Here is a 15,752-nt window from a genome sequence, read left to right as displayed (position 1 = left end):
TGGCTAGTAACCAATCTTGGCTTTTGCGCCCCTGGCTGATTGGCCAGGGGCACTAGCAGCAAATGGTACAAAAAGACTGGTAGCCATGATCATCCTCAGTTCCAATTTATGGAAGGGTTTGGATGGTGCAATATGGCTAGTAACCATCTCTGCTGTCATGCAAAAGCAAAAGCATGCTTCTGTGTAGCGCTGCTGAATCGCCTCTGTGAGCGGCATCTAGTACACATACGGTGAGAGTCACAAACGGCAAAACAAGCTCCATGATTGCCATGCTATGGCATCTGCCAGGGCAATCCAGGGGAAAAAGGCGCGAAATGCTTGTCTGCCGTTGCTTTCCCAGACGAAGGAGTGACTGACGACATTTACCCAGAACCACCCGCGACAATGATTTTTGCCCCATCAGGCACTGGGATCTCAACCCGGAAGTTCCAAGGGGCGGGGGAGGCTGCGGGAACTATGGGATAGCTAGGGAATAGCTACCCACAGTGCAACGCTCCAGAAATCGACGCTAGCCACGGACCATGGACGCACACCACCGATTTAATGTGCTTAGTATGGCCGCGCTCCACCCGATTTTATAAATTCTGTTTTACAAAACCGGTTTATGCAAATTCGGAATAATCCCGTAGTGTAGACGTACCCATTGTCACAAATTTTCCAGGTGGTCTCATTCTGGATGGCATTTCCATATAGGACATGGTTTCTCATTTAGTCTTTATGAATGGAGGTGGGAGAATAGTGCTGACTTTGGCTACAGGAACTTTTCCATAGATGATTTCGGCTGTACAAAACACTTTTCCAATCATACCAGCGGCATCTTCAGATTATAAGTGAATAAATGGGCATTTTATGTACTATGATTCACTGGGGAAAAAATAATGACCTCAAGACATCAAACACTGAAGAACTAAAAATTTACACTGGCATAGTTCCATTGATTTTAACTTGAATTTTAAGATAAACTTATGATTATGCTTGCTTATGTTTCTGTAGTCAACGTTTGAGTTCAAGGGTATGAAAAAAATCAGATCTGGTACCATCAGCTATTTCTGCCCCGGTTAAAAGACTTAATCCTGCAAACATTTAAATGAAACACAATATTTGCTACTGTTAAGGCAGAGTTTAATTCACAGCACCCGTTATTTATGTTTATAGTGAATTCAATTTGTTTTATATTCTCCCCTCATTTCCAGTTTTCAATGCACAGCAGATTTTTGTACTGCTGTACAAAATGTATATCTCCATTACTGACGCTGTCAGGAAGGAAACTGGAGGTTTGCACAGCTGGGGAAGGGACATTTGAGGCTTTCGGCACTGGGGAGGCACAAGAGGCAGGCAGGGATTGTGGGATAAGCACAGTAGATGGGTGTCTCTGCCCAAAGGATCTGGTGTCAAATAGATAACAAGACAGACCTTTACACTTCCCTTATTAGGATACAGAATTAACCGCCAGCCGAGATGAATGTAGGTGGCTTAAGCCACTCAGAAATATTGTTTCCTGCTGTGGGAAGTCTCAAAAAGGCAACGCAACACGTTGGTCCCAGTTTTAATATTATCTTCCCAAATTTGAGAGAAAGATGAATTCTGTGACAAATTCCACAGTAGTGGAATATACAGATCTCGACTATCACCTGAGTTGTTGCAATGAAGTTTTAAAAGCACTATGTCCAGCAATGAGTGTTTGCAGGACTGGACTCTAAATTATTATGTGAAACCTTTTGGAAGGAATGGAGACCCAATGACTTAAAGCCAAAAGAATGCCTCAAAAGGTCTCCTTCCTGGAACAAAACTAAACAGGTATATACAATATTGATAATTTGGGACCAATAAGCCATAAATACATAAATATAAATGTTTTTGGTTTGAAATATAACAATCCTAGACAGTTCTCAATAAAACCATATCCCCCCCTTTCCCCCCCCCCATCACCTGCTTCAATACTAAATAGGAAACATGATTTTTTTTCTGAGATATGATTAAAAATACAGCATTTTGTTAGAAAAATAGCTATATCAAACATTTCCCGTCCTCTCAACCAAAGCTCAATGACAAGTTACAAAAATGGGTATGTAGACAGTAGGGAGATAAATTGGCTCATTAAAGGCCCAGGCCTTGTAAGGGATCATTGACCTCAATACTGGGAGCCAGATCTGGGCCTTCATACTACAGCATGGGACTGAGCTATGGAGCAGCAAGCGCGGCACTGCAAATTGTATAGACCCAGAGGAGGACACCAGTTTGGGGCCCTTTAAGGATGAAAGGAAAATGGTGAATAGGAAACATATGGTTATATTGTGCATGGCTATTTGCTTTACCTGCCAATAACTATGCTGCTTAAAATATTTGACTTTTGTACACTCTTGTCACTACTGCAATTCCTTTACAACCAACTGCTTTTAGAATCTATTTCCCATTGTGTGACTGTGTCACACGCAGCCATCTGACAGTGTTCCCTGGTTGTGAAACAGAGAGTGCTATGTCAGACAGGCAGAGGGGGCATCATTCATATTGTCTTACCCACTTGCCAATCAAGCAGCTTGCCAGTGAAACAGTTCTCATTTATGGATCTGAGTGTCTGAATCCAAGTCAACTGCTGTTCCTCTCCCACAAACCTTGTTGTCAAAAAGCAATTTGAAGAGATCAACTAATCTAGGTTTCAAACTCTAGAAGTGCTTTCCTCCCCCTCCATTTCCAATTCCCACATTTTTGCCCACCACACCACCAGAAATACTTTAAGTGGGTTTGAGATGGTGTTTGGGATTGATAAAAACTCCATTTAGCCTTAATCTGTAGCCTGAACAGCCCACTCTCAGCAGTGAAGAGGAAGCTATCTTTGTTGAGTGAGCGCTTAAATCATCAATTTCTGCAGATTGTAAAGTGTCATTTTAAAAAAGTGTCTACTCCTTCCGGATGCAAAATAATATTCTCAATATGAACCAAAAGTAAACCGATGCAATATTATTTTGACCGTGCAAACTCTCGTGATATTACTGAGAGAGTCTCACCATATTTGGTGTTTTTTTAGTCTCAGCTCCTGTAAGTTTATTACATGAAAATTCCAGCTTTCACTCAAAATGAAATACAAGTTTCTAGCTCTCATGGTAGAGCAGAAAAGCCTGAAAACATGAACTGAGTGCATTCAACAGACACACAAACCATAAAAAGAAAACCACTTTTCAAAAAAAACCCTCATGATTTTTCAAGCCAATTTCATGATTTTGGGGGGAATGGGGGGGCGACTCATGGTTTTTGAACACTTGAGACTAGCAATACTATGTATTCCGGAGACTGGACCCAGACATTCAGTGTCTCTGCCGCTGCTCATACCTTTTCAAAGTAGCAGAAGTAGAGTGAAACTGCTGCTGCCTGCTGTGAAAGCTATGAGCAGAAGCAGAGTCAAGCTTTAGAACTGCCCATTTGTGGAATCTGAGGAGGACCCAAGAAATAGAGTCTGGGAAGAAGCATTGAGTAGCAGAGTCTACTCCATCTTCTTACACTCACATTAGACAGGAAGCTTCAGAGAGGGAGAAAGGAACCACCACTCCATATTGCAACATCCCAGATACTCTGAAATGAGGGAAGAAAGGTGCAGAGAATTTTCCCTTTTCCTTCTGGTAATTAAGAAGAGGGATTTCCAAATTCAGCTAGCTACAAACTGATATGGAAAAATGGATCCCTGAGTATGGTCGAGGGCCAGCATCCAAAATGGAATCCAAACACCCCTCCTTTTGCCTGAAATTTTGGTGAGAAACAGGGGCTGGCTTCTCCACTATAGCCAGAGGCTGATATTAAAGGTAGGGGTAGCTAATAGGATTAGGCTTCATGTTCTATAAGGAACCCAGCACTCAGTTGTGCAGTTCTCCCTCTCTATTCATCAATAGCAGCAGTAGCACTGGAGATACTCAAGTGATTTAGAAGGCACTGCCAACTGGATGAGTCCCTCCCCCAGAAACACTTAAGTTGGTCTGATAAATTTTCCAAATCCTTGCATATAGCTTGCTTGTATTAAAGTACTTCATTTTGCACTCACTCCCCCAAAAATCCATTCGCTTAATCGCTTGCTGTCTCATCCACCTGTTATATTGTCCTTTAAATTGTAAGCTCTTTAAGGAAAGGCCTTGTCATTATTATATCCAGAATATAAACTTTTGCCAGTATTGGTTGCAGGGTGTAATTTTTTTTGCAAAAAATACTGGCAAAAGCCCTAGTTTAGCTGCAGTTTTAACATCATAAAAATGCTTTTGCCAGTATAGATTATTTTGCCAGCATAAACTGTGTCCATGGGTACGTCTATACTACCCGCTGGATCGGCAGGTAGTGTTCGATGTATCGGGGATCGATTTATTGCATCTCGTCTGGACACGATAAATCGATCCGCTAATCGACGCCAATACTCCACCTCTGCAGGAGGAGTAAGCGGAGTCAATGAGGGAGCCGCGGTAATCGACTCGCCGCCGTGAGGATGGACAGGTAAGTTGAACTAAGATACTTTTACTTCAGCTACACTATCGAGCTCCCTTCCCCCCTGCTAGTGTAGCCCAGGCCTATAGTAAGAGGGTTTAATGGTAGAGCTATATGGGTAAACTTTTTCTAGAGTATTCATGGCCTACATATTTGTAATGTCTTGCACAATGGGGCCCCATTCGAATTGAGGCTCCTAGGTGCTCCTGCCTTACAGATAGCAATAACAAAATAATAAAGAATCCATCCCTAGCATCTAGTACAGCAAGTCTTTGACTGATTCTAGGGGTAGAACAGAACATCTGAAAGTTAACCAAAGCTGGGGTGTGCATGGCACAAAATCTGAGCTGACTCTCCCAAAACGTCTTTTTCTCCTTCATTTTAACTACCATTATTTTAAATGGAAATAGTCACATTCTTTCTTCTTTGTCCCAGTCAGGTGGCAAGCTCTTCAAGGCAGCATTTTCTATCTGCATATTCTGGGAAGCAGGGTACAGTACTATCTCAAGCTCCTTAAGGGAAAATAATATCTGTTCCCCTTTTATTAAAGCTATCCATTTCAATTCTTCATCCATTATATCCAGCAGATTGTCAACCCTTGTGATGTTATCAACAGTCTCACAATATTTGAGGTTTCTCTTAAAACCTCAGCTGCTAGTACCGAGAGATAGCATGGAAATCTCAGATTTCATTTACAATAAAAGTTCCTAGTCCCCATGGTTGCAGAAAGCTTGAAAACCGGAAGCTAGTGCACCCTAAAGGCTCAGGAACTAGAAGGCAAATAAAAAGGCAGCATTTTAAAATCTCATGATTTTTATGGCAAACTCATTGGGGGAAGGGAGGTAGACTCATTTTGTAAACTCCGCTTGAGGCTGGTAATACTGAGGTGCAGGTGAAAGCCGGGCAGAGAGGGACAAGCAGAGAAAAGCGTGAAGGGTTGTAAAGCACAGCTGGTGTGTGAGAGGCAGACAGGCGAAGGAACACAGAGAGAGGGACACGGAAGGAAGGAGAGGCCGGGGGCCCAGAGACAGGGACAGGCATGGGGGTGTAAAGGGCACAGAGATTGGGAAGTGAGGCCAGGCAGGGGGGCCGGGGACAGGCACGGGGGTGCAAAGGGCACAGAGAGAAGGGCAGGCGGCAGGGGGTGTAAGGGGCACAGAGCCAGGGGCAGGCAAGGGGCACAGAGGCAGAGAAGTGAGGGGCGGGCAGGGAGACGACAGCCAGCGCGAAATCTCCTGTCCCTAGCCCAGCTCCCCGCCATGCTCTCACCTTATTCACATAATCGGGCACCTCCTCGAGGCTGGCGAAGGAGCTTTCATTGGGCTGCAGGACGTAGAACATCACGCGGACCCGCTGGGACACCGAGAGGCCTCCCTGCGGAGCTGCGGGGCCGTCCATGGCTCCGGCTGCCGCGGCTGCCTGCCCCGCCACAGGGAGGGGAGACAATCCCAGGGCGAAAGTTCGTCTGCGGGGAAGAGGCGGAAGCCAACCCGCTAAGCAGGTGAACACCGCAGCCCGCTCCCTTCCCCCTCCGCTTGAGCCCGAGCCTGCGGTTCCCGCATCCCTCCCCTTTCCTTCAGGCCAGCACACAGCCGGCGGCCTGCCCTGGGGAGCACGCCGGGCACGTTCCCCAAGGGCTCGGATATAAAAGAGAAGAGACAAGGCAAAGTTTAGTTTCTCCGGTTTCTCCTTCCGCTCGGATTTGTTGTTTATCTTAGCGCCCCCTTTTAATGACAGGCCTTTAATTGCTCAGTTTAGTGTTTAGCTGCAGCTTTTTCTGTCGTTGCAAGTTTGGGGCACTTTTTATAGCTACACTAAGCCACTTCCCTTCCTCTGGCTTCTGGATATCAGAGAGAGCCCAACACAACGCGGCTTACTAAATGAGCCTCCGGGCCCACTCGTGTCTCAAAAAGTCACGGACAGTACAGGTCCACTTCCCCCGTGTCTACATTTTTGAGCTTTCGGCTACTTTTAAAGAAAATAAATCACACTAATTTGCAGGGGGTTGATCTGCTTATAGTGTGGACAACATATCTGGAAAATCAAAAAATGTCAATGAATTTTTTTTTTATAAAAAATGTCATTTTTTTACTATCTCTAATCTCTGGACATATTTTGCTTTTTTGTTTCTGAGCTTGGCTGTATTTACCAGTCACATGCTTACTTTTTGATTTTTCATTTTTGCTTTTGAAGTGTGAGGAAGGTTTATCACAGCCCCACTTGATGAAACTCAGGCAAGGCATGTCAGTCACTAAGGAGGATTAGAAGGGCTAGCCATTATGTTGTCATTTAGAAAGGAATTCCTTAAAATCAGAAAAATATCAGGAAGTAGTAAAACCAGGTATGGGCTAGAATAAAGCAGCACAGCTGCTGCTGACATTTCAAATCCACCCAGAGCCCATTTACCTGTAGCCCATTTACTGTAATGGTGCCTGCCAGGATCATCGTGGACAGCGTGGGAAAGTATCCTTCCATAGAGGGAAGAATAACTCTGCCATCCCTAGAAACCTTTGGGAGAGGACAGCACAATGCCTCCATGAAAGTTTCATTGAGATCTCTCAGGAGGATTCAAGGGACATCCCTGTGTACATAAATAAACTCCACACCCACTCCCTGCTTCCCTGCCTAACTCTCGTGAGGAACAATAACAACTCTACCTCTTTGTTATACCGATATCTCTTCTAGAATGAGTAACTTAATGAAAAGTCGATACATGTGTCCTGTTCCGTTGGGGTCGGGCACCATCTGTACATTTAAACAGAGTAGCGCGAAATGCATTCACACACTTTACTGAAGGCTCCTTCCCCTACATCAGGCTTACCCGAGCTCAGCTACCAGGGCTGACTGGACTGGGATGGAATCTCAAACAGATCCCGGTTTGCAGCACAGCTGGAACCCCAAATTGTAAGTCCCCATCCTCCTCCTCTTCACTGTTCACAGCAGAGTCCTCGGGCTTCTCAGAGTGAACTGCAGGGTGTTGGTGTGGTCTCTACCAAGTATGGCCTGCATCTCCTAGTAAAAGTGGCAGGACTGTGACTCAGCACCAGATCAACTATTTGTCACCTTGGCATTCTGATTTGCCTGCCGCATTTCCTTCACTTTCACGCAGCACTGCTGCTGATACCTGTCATACCCCTTCACCTGCATCCCCCATGCAATCTGCTGGTAGATGTCCATGTTTCTATGACTGCGTGGTCTGCACAGCCTCTTCTACCCACAGGCCCAGAAGATCCAATACTTTCTGTCTACTCCAGGCAGGAATGTGTCTGGAGTGTGTAGGTGGCACTGTCAGTTGAGCATGGGCGATGGGTATCGTAGGCAAGGGGAGGCTCTGCCTCCTCAAACAGCCTAGCATTGCCCCGCCCATGCTCCACCCCCAGGACAAGCCCCCTTCTGTTGTTCCCAGCACTCTGCCCTGGCTAGCCCAGGCTGGCTGGGGCTGACTGCCCTGCCTCCCTCAAGGACTCAGGGCTGGTGGCGGTACAGCCACGCTGCCTGGCGCTCTGGGCCTGGCTGCACTACTGGGGGCACCAGGACTGGGGCCAGGGGCTGTGGGGAGGGTGCTCTGGGCTCCTGCAGGGGAGGGGGGCAGAAGAGGAGAGGTAGAGTAGGGTGACCAGATAGCAAGTGTGAAAAAACGGGACAGGGGGTGACGGGTAATAGGAGCCTATGTAAGAAAAAGCCCCAAATATTGGGTATGTCCCTATAAAATCGGAACATCTGGTCACGCCAAGGGAGGGGGGGCAGGGGCCTGGACACAAAGAGAGGGGCCGGGGGTTAGCCTCCCCCAATGGTCGGGTCACTGGCCGCCCGTGCGATTGGGCAGTTTCCTGCAACAAGAGAGAGCTGCTAGGTGTTCACCAAGTGGGCAATTAGAAAAAGCCATTTCAAAAATATGCAGAGTTTTTAAAGGGCTGGATGGCTTCTGGTCTCCATGATTCCTGGGCAGTGGCGTTCACAATTATGACCAGAGCAGTCCATGTCAGGCATTCTGGAACAGCTGCTGGAGGACTGTTAGGGTCAACATAAGTCACAGAGTATCTACACTAACACTGTGTCAACCACAGTAAGTTGACCAGAGCTCACTACCATTCAGGGAGGTGGTTTTACTGCATTGCTATAACAGGAGACATTTTCATTGGCAGGAGACAAATTTGTGTATAGACACATGCACAACTAAGTTGATACAAGATGGCTTACAGTGACCTAACTTTGTATTGTAGATCAGGCCTAAGGGAAAGAATTATGACTTGACTCTCCCTGTGGCCTGGTCTACAGTAGGAGTTTATGTCGAATTTAGCAGCATTAATTCGAATTAACCCTGCACCCGTCCACACAACGAAGCTATTTAGTTCGACCTAGAGGTCTCTTTAGTTCGATTTCTGTACTCCTCCCCGACGAGGGGAGTAGCGCTAAATTCGACATGGCCATGTCGAATTAGGCTAGGTGTGGATGGAATTCAACGCTAGTAGCTCCGGGAGCTATCCCACAGTGCACTACTGTGTTGACGCTCTGGACAGCAGTCTGAGCTCGGATGCTCTGACCAGCCACACAGGAAAAGCCTCGGGGAAATTTGAATTCCTTTTCCTGTCTGGCCAGTTTGAATCTCATTTCCTGTTTGGGCATCGTGGCAAGCTCAGCAGCACTGGCAGCGATGCAGAGCTCTCCAGCAGAGGAGTCCATGCAATCTCAGAATAGAAAGAAGGCCCCAGCATGGACTGACCGGCAAGTCTTGGATCTGATCGCTGTGTGGAGCAATGAGTCTGTGCTTTCGGAGCTGCACTCCAAAAAACGGAATGCAAAGGTCTCCAAAGCAATGGCACTCAGAGGATACAGCCGGGATACAACGCAGTGCCGCGTGAAAATCAAGTACCTGAGACAAGGCTACCAAAAAATCAAAGCGGCCAACGAGCGCTCCGGATCCCAGCCCCAGACATGCCGCTTCTATGAGGCACTGCATGCCATTCTCGGTGGGTCTGCCACCACTGCCCCACCAGTGACCGTGGATTATGACGATGGGATAGTGTCGACGGGCAGTTCCTCAGCGATATTCGCGACGGGGAAGATGAGGAAGGGTTTGAGGAGGACGAGGCAGGTGACAGCGCTTACAATGCTGATTTCCCCGACAGCCAGGATCTCTTCATCACCCTCACAGAGATCCCCTACCAACCCTCCCTGGCCGTTAACCCGGACTCTGAATCAGGGGAAGGATCAGTCGGTAAGTGCTATAAACATGTAAACATTTATTTTTGAAAGAACAGGAATATTAACTATGTGAAAAGAAGGTCAATATATATGGGGATAAAACAGAAATCCTCTTGGGAGATTTCCACGAAGCTCTCCTGGAGGTAATGGAAAAGCCTCCGCAGGAGGTTCCTGGGGAGAGCTGCCTTATTGGGTGCTCCGTGGTAGCACACTTTTCCGCGCCAGGCTATCATCAGGTACTCTGGGAGCATTGCCTCCACGAGCATGGCAGCATAGGCCCCTGGTTTGTGCTGGCTTTCACGCAGCATGTGCTCTCTATCTCTCTCAGTGACCATCCTCAGGGTGATCTCGCTCGGCGACTCCTGCATTTAATTAGTGGAATTAGTGTAATGTTAGTATTGGGAGTGCTTCACTTTTCCTTTGCATAACAATAAGCGTTGGTTTACAGCCACGTGGCGGAGGCTGCAGAGGGGCAGCATACAGGGATCTTTCCTGGGGACAGCCGCGAGGGGGTGGAACAGGGGCAGAGTTTATGCTTTCCGGATTGCCTGCAGCAGGAGGGCACTGCTATACATTAAGTTTTAAGCAGCCTAAAGTCTATGGATTACCATGCCTGGCTGCTCCACGGATTCTGCTGTCCTGCCCCGCTTGTCTGATCTCCAGTGCAAGACCCCAGGCAATGAAAGCGAAGGCCGAAAATTCGAACTTGTCCTGAGTGTGCATGAGATAGGTGCCGTGTATGGTCTTGTTCACAGAGACAGACTAGACTGTGTTCAGTGTTCGCAAAAATGTATCTTTGCAAGGAATTTACTCCCTTTTTTCCATCACACAGCTGCGACTGTCTCCAGACCTGCCCCAGCATCCCCCTCACAGAGGCGCAGATTAGGCGGCGAAAGAAAAAGACACGGGACGAGATGTTCGCTGAACTTATGGGCTGCTCCCGAGCCGAGGCGGCCCAGCAGAGCCAGTGGAGGGAGAACCTCTCTCAGTACCAGCGCTCACACAGCGAACGGGAGGAGAGGTGGCGTGAGGAAGACAAGCAGGCGACTCAAACGCTGCTTGGACTAATGAGGGAGCAAATGGACACGCTCCGGCGCCTTGTGGATGTTCTGCAGGACCGCAGGCAGGAGGACAGAGCCCCCCTGCAGTGTATCTGCAACCGCTCTCCCCCGCCACAAAGTCCCATACCCCCCTCACCCAAAATAACAAGAAGGAGGGGCGCCAGGGGCCGTGAAAACTGTCACTCCACCCCAGCAGAGTGTTCAATTACCCAAAAGCTCTCATTCCCTAAATTTTGAGAAGTCCTTCCCTTCCTGACTCACCCAAGCCCCAATCCCAGTTTCATCCCCTAATTGTCTAGTTGATTATTAAAAATACTTTGCTGTTAATTACTGTTTCCGTCATGTTTTTGTACAGAAGACTGTGTTTGAAGGGGGGGGTGGGGAAGGGGGTTGGTAATTGCATAGGACAGTCACCTTTACCAGAGTACAGACACGGGGACAGGATCAGCAGCAGGTCACACACACAGTGCAGTCAGTAGGCACCCTGGTCGGTATGGGAGGTGGTTACCATGTTCTGTGTGGGTGGGGGGTACGTGACTTTGTAGCGGGGGAGGGCGGTTACAGATCTTATGCAGCAGTCCTTGTTCTGGACCACAGAGCCACGCAGCAGGGGAATCTGTAACCATCCTCCCCTGCCACAAGGTCACATAGCCCCCGCACACAGAGTCCCAAAAAGGAGGGATGGCAGGCTCCGTTGAAACAACCAGTCCGGCACTGCAGACCGCTCTAGGAGCAGGAGCCTGTCATTCCTCGAGTTTGGAAGCGGTCTTTACATCACTACACGCCCTACCCAACACAGTCTGCGTCCCAGTTTCAACCCTTTAACGCAAAGTCATTAATAAAGAAACCGTTGTTAAGTAACAATGGAACATGTATTTTATTTTTACACGTGTGTTGGAAGGGGGGAAACGGGGTGAACGGGGTATGTAACTGCAGAGGATAGTCAACAGTAACTGGGTAAAGAAACAGGGGCAGGTTCAGCTTCTCTGTAAAGAAACTGAATAGTCACAGGTCACGCTGCTCGTTGAGGAACCTAGCTTTCAAAGCCTCCCGGATGCACAGTGCTTCCTGCTGGGCTCTTCTAATCGCACGGCTGTCTGGCTGAGCGTAATCAGTAGCCAGGCGATTTGCCTCAACCTCCCATCCCGCCATAAAGGTCTCCCCCTTGCTCTCACAGACATTGTGGAGCACACAGCAAGCTGCAATAACAATGGGGATATTGGTTTCACTGAGATCCAAGCGAGTCAGTAAGCTCCTCCATCTCCCCTTGAGACGTCCGAAAGCACACTCCACCACCATTCTGCACTTGCTCAGCTGGTAGTTGAAGGGTTCCTTGTCACTGTCCAAGGCGCCTGTATAAGGCTTCATGAGGCAGGGCATTAGCGGGTAGGCTGGGTCCCTGAGGATCACTATAGGCATCTGCACATCCCCAACAGTTATTTTGTGGTCCGGAAAGAAACTACCTTCCTGCAGGCGTCTAAACAGACCAGAGTTCCGAAAAACACGCGCGTCATGAACCTTGCCCAGCCACCCGACGTTGATGTTGGTAAAGCGTCCCCTATGGTCCACCAGTGCTTGCAGCACCATTGAAAAGTAGCCCTTTCTGTTAATATATTGGCTGGCCTGGTGGGCCTGTCCCAGGATAGGGATGTGAGTTCCATCTATAGCCCCACCGCAGTTTGGGAATCCCATCGCGGCGAAGCCATCTATGACGACCTGGACATTTCCCAGGGTCACTACCTTTGAGAGCAGTAGCTCAACAATTGCGTGGGCTACTTGCATCACAGCAACCCCCACGGTAGATTTGCCCACGCCAAAGTGGTTCGCTACTGACCGGTAGCTGTCTGGCGTTGCAAGTTTCCAGAGGGCTATGGCCACTCACTTCTGCACACTCAGGGCTGCTCGCATCTGGGTGTCCTTGCACTTCAGGGCAGGGGACAGCAAGTCACACAGTTCAAGGAAAGTGCCCTTATGCATGCAAAAGTTTCGCAGCCACTGTGATTCATCCCAGACCTGCAGCACTATGCGGTCCCACCAGTCCGTGCTTGTTTCCCGGGCCCAGAATCTCCGTTCCACAGCATGAACATGACCCATTGCCACCATGATCTCCACGGCGCGGGATCCCGTGCTTTGTGAGAGGTCTGTGCCACTCTGACACTTCATGTCCTCACCGTGCTGCCGGAGCCTCCTTGCCCGATTTCTCAGCATCTGACTGTGGAAGAGGTGGACGATAAGGTGCGAGGAGTTGACAACGGCCATAAGTGCAGCGATGATCGCAGCGGGCTCCATGCTCGCAGTGCTGTGGCATCCGCGCTGTCACTCACCGGAAAAGTGCGCGAACTGATTGCCCACCGGCGGGAGTGATGGTTGAATGACGACAGTTACCCAAGACCACCCTTGACACATTTTTCCCCCAGCAGGCATTGGGGGCTCTACCCAGAATTCCAATGGGCAGCGGGGACTGTGGGAACTGTGGGATAGCTGCCCACAGTGCACCGCTTCCAATGTCAACGCTTGCCCCGTTAGTGTGGACTCACAAAGTCGAATTAGTGTCCTTAGTGTGGATACACAAATTCGACTTTGTAAGGTCGATTCCACAAATTCGAGTTAAGTTCAATCGAACTACTCTTGTAGTGTAGACATACCCTTAGTGGCAAAGGAGACACGTTGTGTTTTATAACCCACTTGTGACTAAGAATTCACTCCTTGAGGATGGGCAGGTGGTGGTACCACTATAGCCACCATCTTCCTCTGGTGGGAGGACAGAACATTTTCGTTCTATCTGGAGTTTCCTATACTCCAGTAGTGGTCATGGAGTAGCTCTGGTGGACTCCAATGGACAAGGAAATGAAGGAAGATTCCATTCTCCAGATCATCATGGAGAATCTCTGGGTAAGGCCTGGGCTATGGGCAAGCACTGCTCTATGAATGTAGCTGAATGCTCACTGCTGAAGATTCGAAACCTTGGAGCAAGAATTTCCAGTGATTTACGTGTAAAAGAGAGGAATGGTGGGGGAGGGGAATCTAATAATATTGCTATAGGAGAGGGCCTAACTCTCCTCCCAAACAATGACAAGTAAAGCTCACCTCAAACAGTGACTCTACAAAAAACTAAAATAGGAAACTAGATGTTTTCTATCCTTATGTTACCATCAAAAACATAAAAGTATGTTGTGTCTAAAGACTGGGATTCTATTGTTGACTAATAGATCATTCCAGGAACCAAGGTAACTAAAGCTTTTGGTCTACTTAGAAGAAATTAGGGAACTGGCCCAAGATTATCTGTAGGCAGATCATATTTTTCTTTTCTCTGAAGAACTTTGTTCCACCCATTCTATGAACAGAGCAGCCCCAGCCAGTTCCTGATTGGGTCTCTTTACAGTACTGCACCAGCACTAAATAATAAACTCTTAAAGAGAATTCAGACTGGTGGAAAGTGAGTTCTACAGTCTGCCTTGGACCGAATTGTATCCAGCCCTGAGCTGGGGCTAGTTTGCTTTAATTATTTAATACTATTCTTGAATATGGAAACAAGCTTTAAATCAGTAAATGATGAATAGTGGAGGGAAAAGATTTTTTATACATTGTTATACCAGCTATTCAATATATAGTTTTAAAGTGTTATATAGCATGACATTTGTTATTGGCCAGGTATTGCAAAGTAATTTAGAATCTCCCTTTGCCAATGAAAAGCTCCATTTTGGTCAGCACCTGCTTTACTATTATTACTATTTCAGCACTGGCACCTGGAGACTAGGAATATGCTTGATATTCGTCAGTCATCTTTGACCAAGTGGCCAGTAATGCATCGAAGTTGTTGCAAATCCAAGATCTAGTTTCATCTCTTTGTTCTGCCTGTGACTAGTTACCATAGAATGATGTTCAGGTACGACTTTTCATAGGTTATCAATTCAATGAGACATTATTTGCATGTTGCTAAAGTGTTTAAAATAAAAAAAGATAGGACCACTCAGGTGTCTGTCAGGATTTGGTATGACCTATCCAGAATAGAGGATATTTGGGGTTGTCTTCACTGTGCCCATTTATCATTACTGTCCATTCCTGATCTGGTGGCAAGTTGCTACATAGTGTGATGCTATGTCTGCGAGTTCTGTCCTTTCGCTGAGGGTCAGACACAGTTTTTCCTCATTGATCTTTGATTACATATTTTACAATTTTTGATTCTTTGGGGAAATCTCTCTCATGCTTCTTGTACTTGGGACCTTGGTGTAGAAAGTGTGTATCTGTCTCAGTTTCTCCTCTATTTTGATGGCGGTGCAGTCTCTCCTTTCTGACCAAGGGACTTACTGGCTGCCGCTTCCAGCAGCTCCCATTGGCCCAGAGCAGCGATCCGCGGTGAATGGGAGCAGCGATCGGCTGGACCTGCGGACAGGGCAGGTAAACACACCGGCCTGGCCCACCAGGGGCTATCCCTACACAAGCAGCAACCCCTGTTTGAGAAACCCTGGTTTAGACTAAGATTAAGTCAAAAGCTTTTTTAGAGTCATAGAATCATAGAATCTCAGGGTTGGAAGGGACCTCAGGAGGTCATCTAGTCCAACCCCCTGCTCAAAGCAGGACCAAACCCAACTAAATCATCCCAGCCAGGGCTTTGTCAAGCCTGACCTTAAAAACCTCTAAGGAAGGAGATTCCACCACCTCCCTAGGTAACCCATTCCAGTTCTTCACCACCCTACTAGTGAAAAAGTTTTTCCTAATGTCCAACCTAAACCTCCCCCTCTGCAACTTGAGACCATTGCTCCTTGTTCTGTCATCTGGTACCACTGAGAACAGTCTAGGTCCATCCTCTTTGGAACCCCCTTTCAGGTAGTTGAAAGCAGCTATCAAATCCCCCCTCATTCTTCTCTTCTGCAGGCTAAACAATCCCAGTTCCCTCAGCCTCTCCTCATAAGTCATGTGCTCCAGCCCCCTAATCATTTTTGTTGCCCTCCGCTGGACTCTCTCCAATTTATCCACATCCTTCTTGTAGTGTGGGGCCCAAAACTGGACACAGTACTCCCAATG

General features: G+C 47.6%; 1 protein-coding gene across 3 annotated transcripts in view; it reads right to left on the bottom strand.

Moving 5' to 3' along the window:
* The window catches only part of AGMO (alkylglycerol monooxygenase), a 280,195-nt gene extending 273,884 nt beyond the window's left edge, over positions 1-6,311 (bottom strand). Inside the window, exon 1 of one of the 3 annotated variants that reach the window (XM_045007247.1) lies at positions 5,731-6,311. In XM_045007247.1, coding sequence (XP_044863182.1) covers positions 5,731-5,859 — 129 coding nt within the window. In that variant the 5' untranslated portion in view covers positions 5,860-6,311. The remainder of the gene's footprint in view (positions 1-5,730) is intronic. The other 2 variants (XM_045007249.1, XM_045007248.1) reach the window with 2 other exon arrangements.
* Between the last annotated feature and the right edge of the window lie 9,441 nt (positions 6,312-15,752).

This window comes from Mauremys mutica, chromosome 2 (genome assembly GCF_020497125.1).
Source record: "Mauremys mutica isolate MM-2020 ecotype Southern chromosome 2, ASM2049712v1, whole genome shotgun sequence".
Classification (NCBI taxonomy): domain Eukaryota; kingdom Metazoa; phylum Chordata; order Testudines; family Geoemydidae; genus Mauremys; species Mauremys mutica.
The sequence above is the reverse complement of the archived record's forward strand: the minus strand, read 5'-3'. Positions and strand labels throughout refer to the sequence as shown.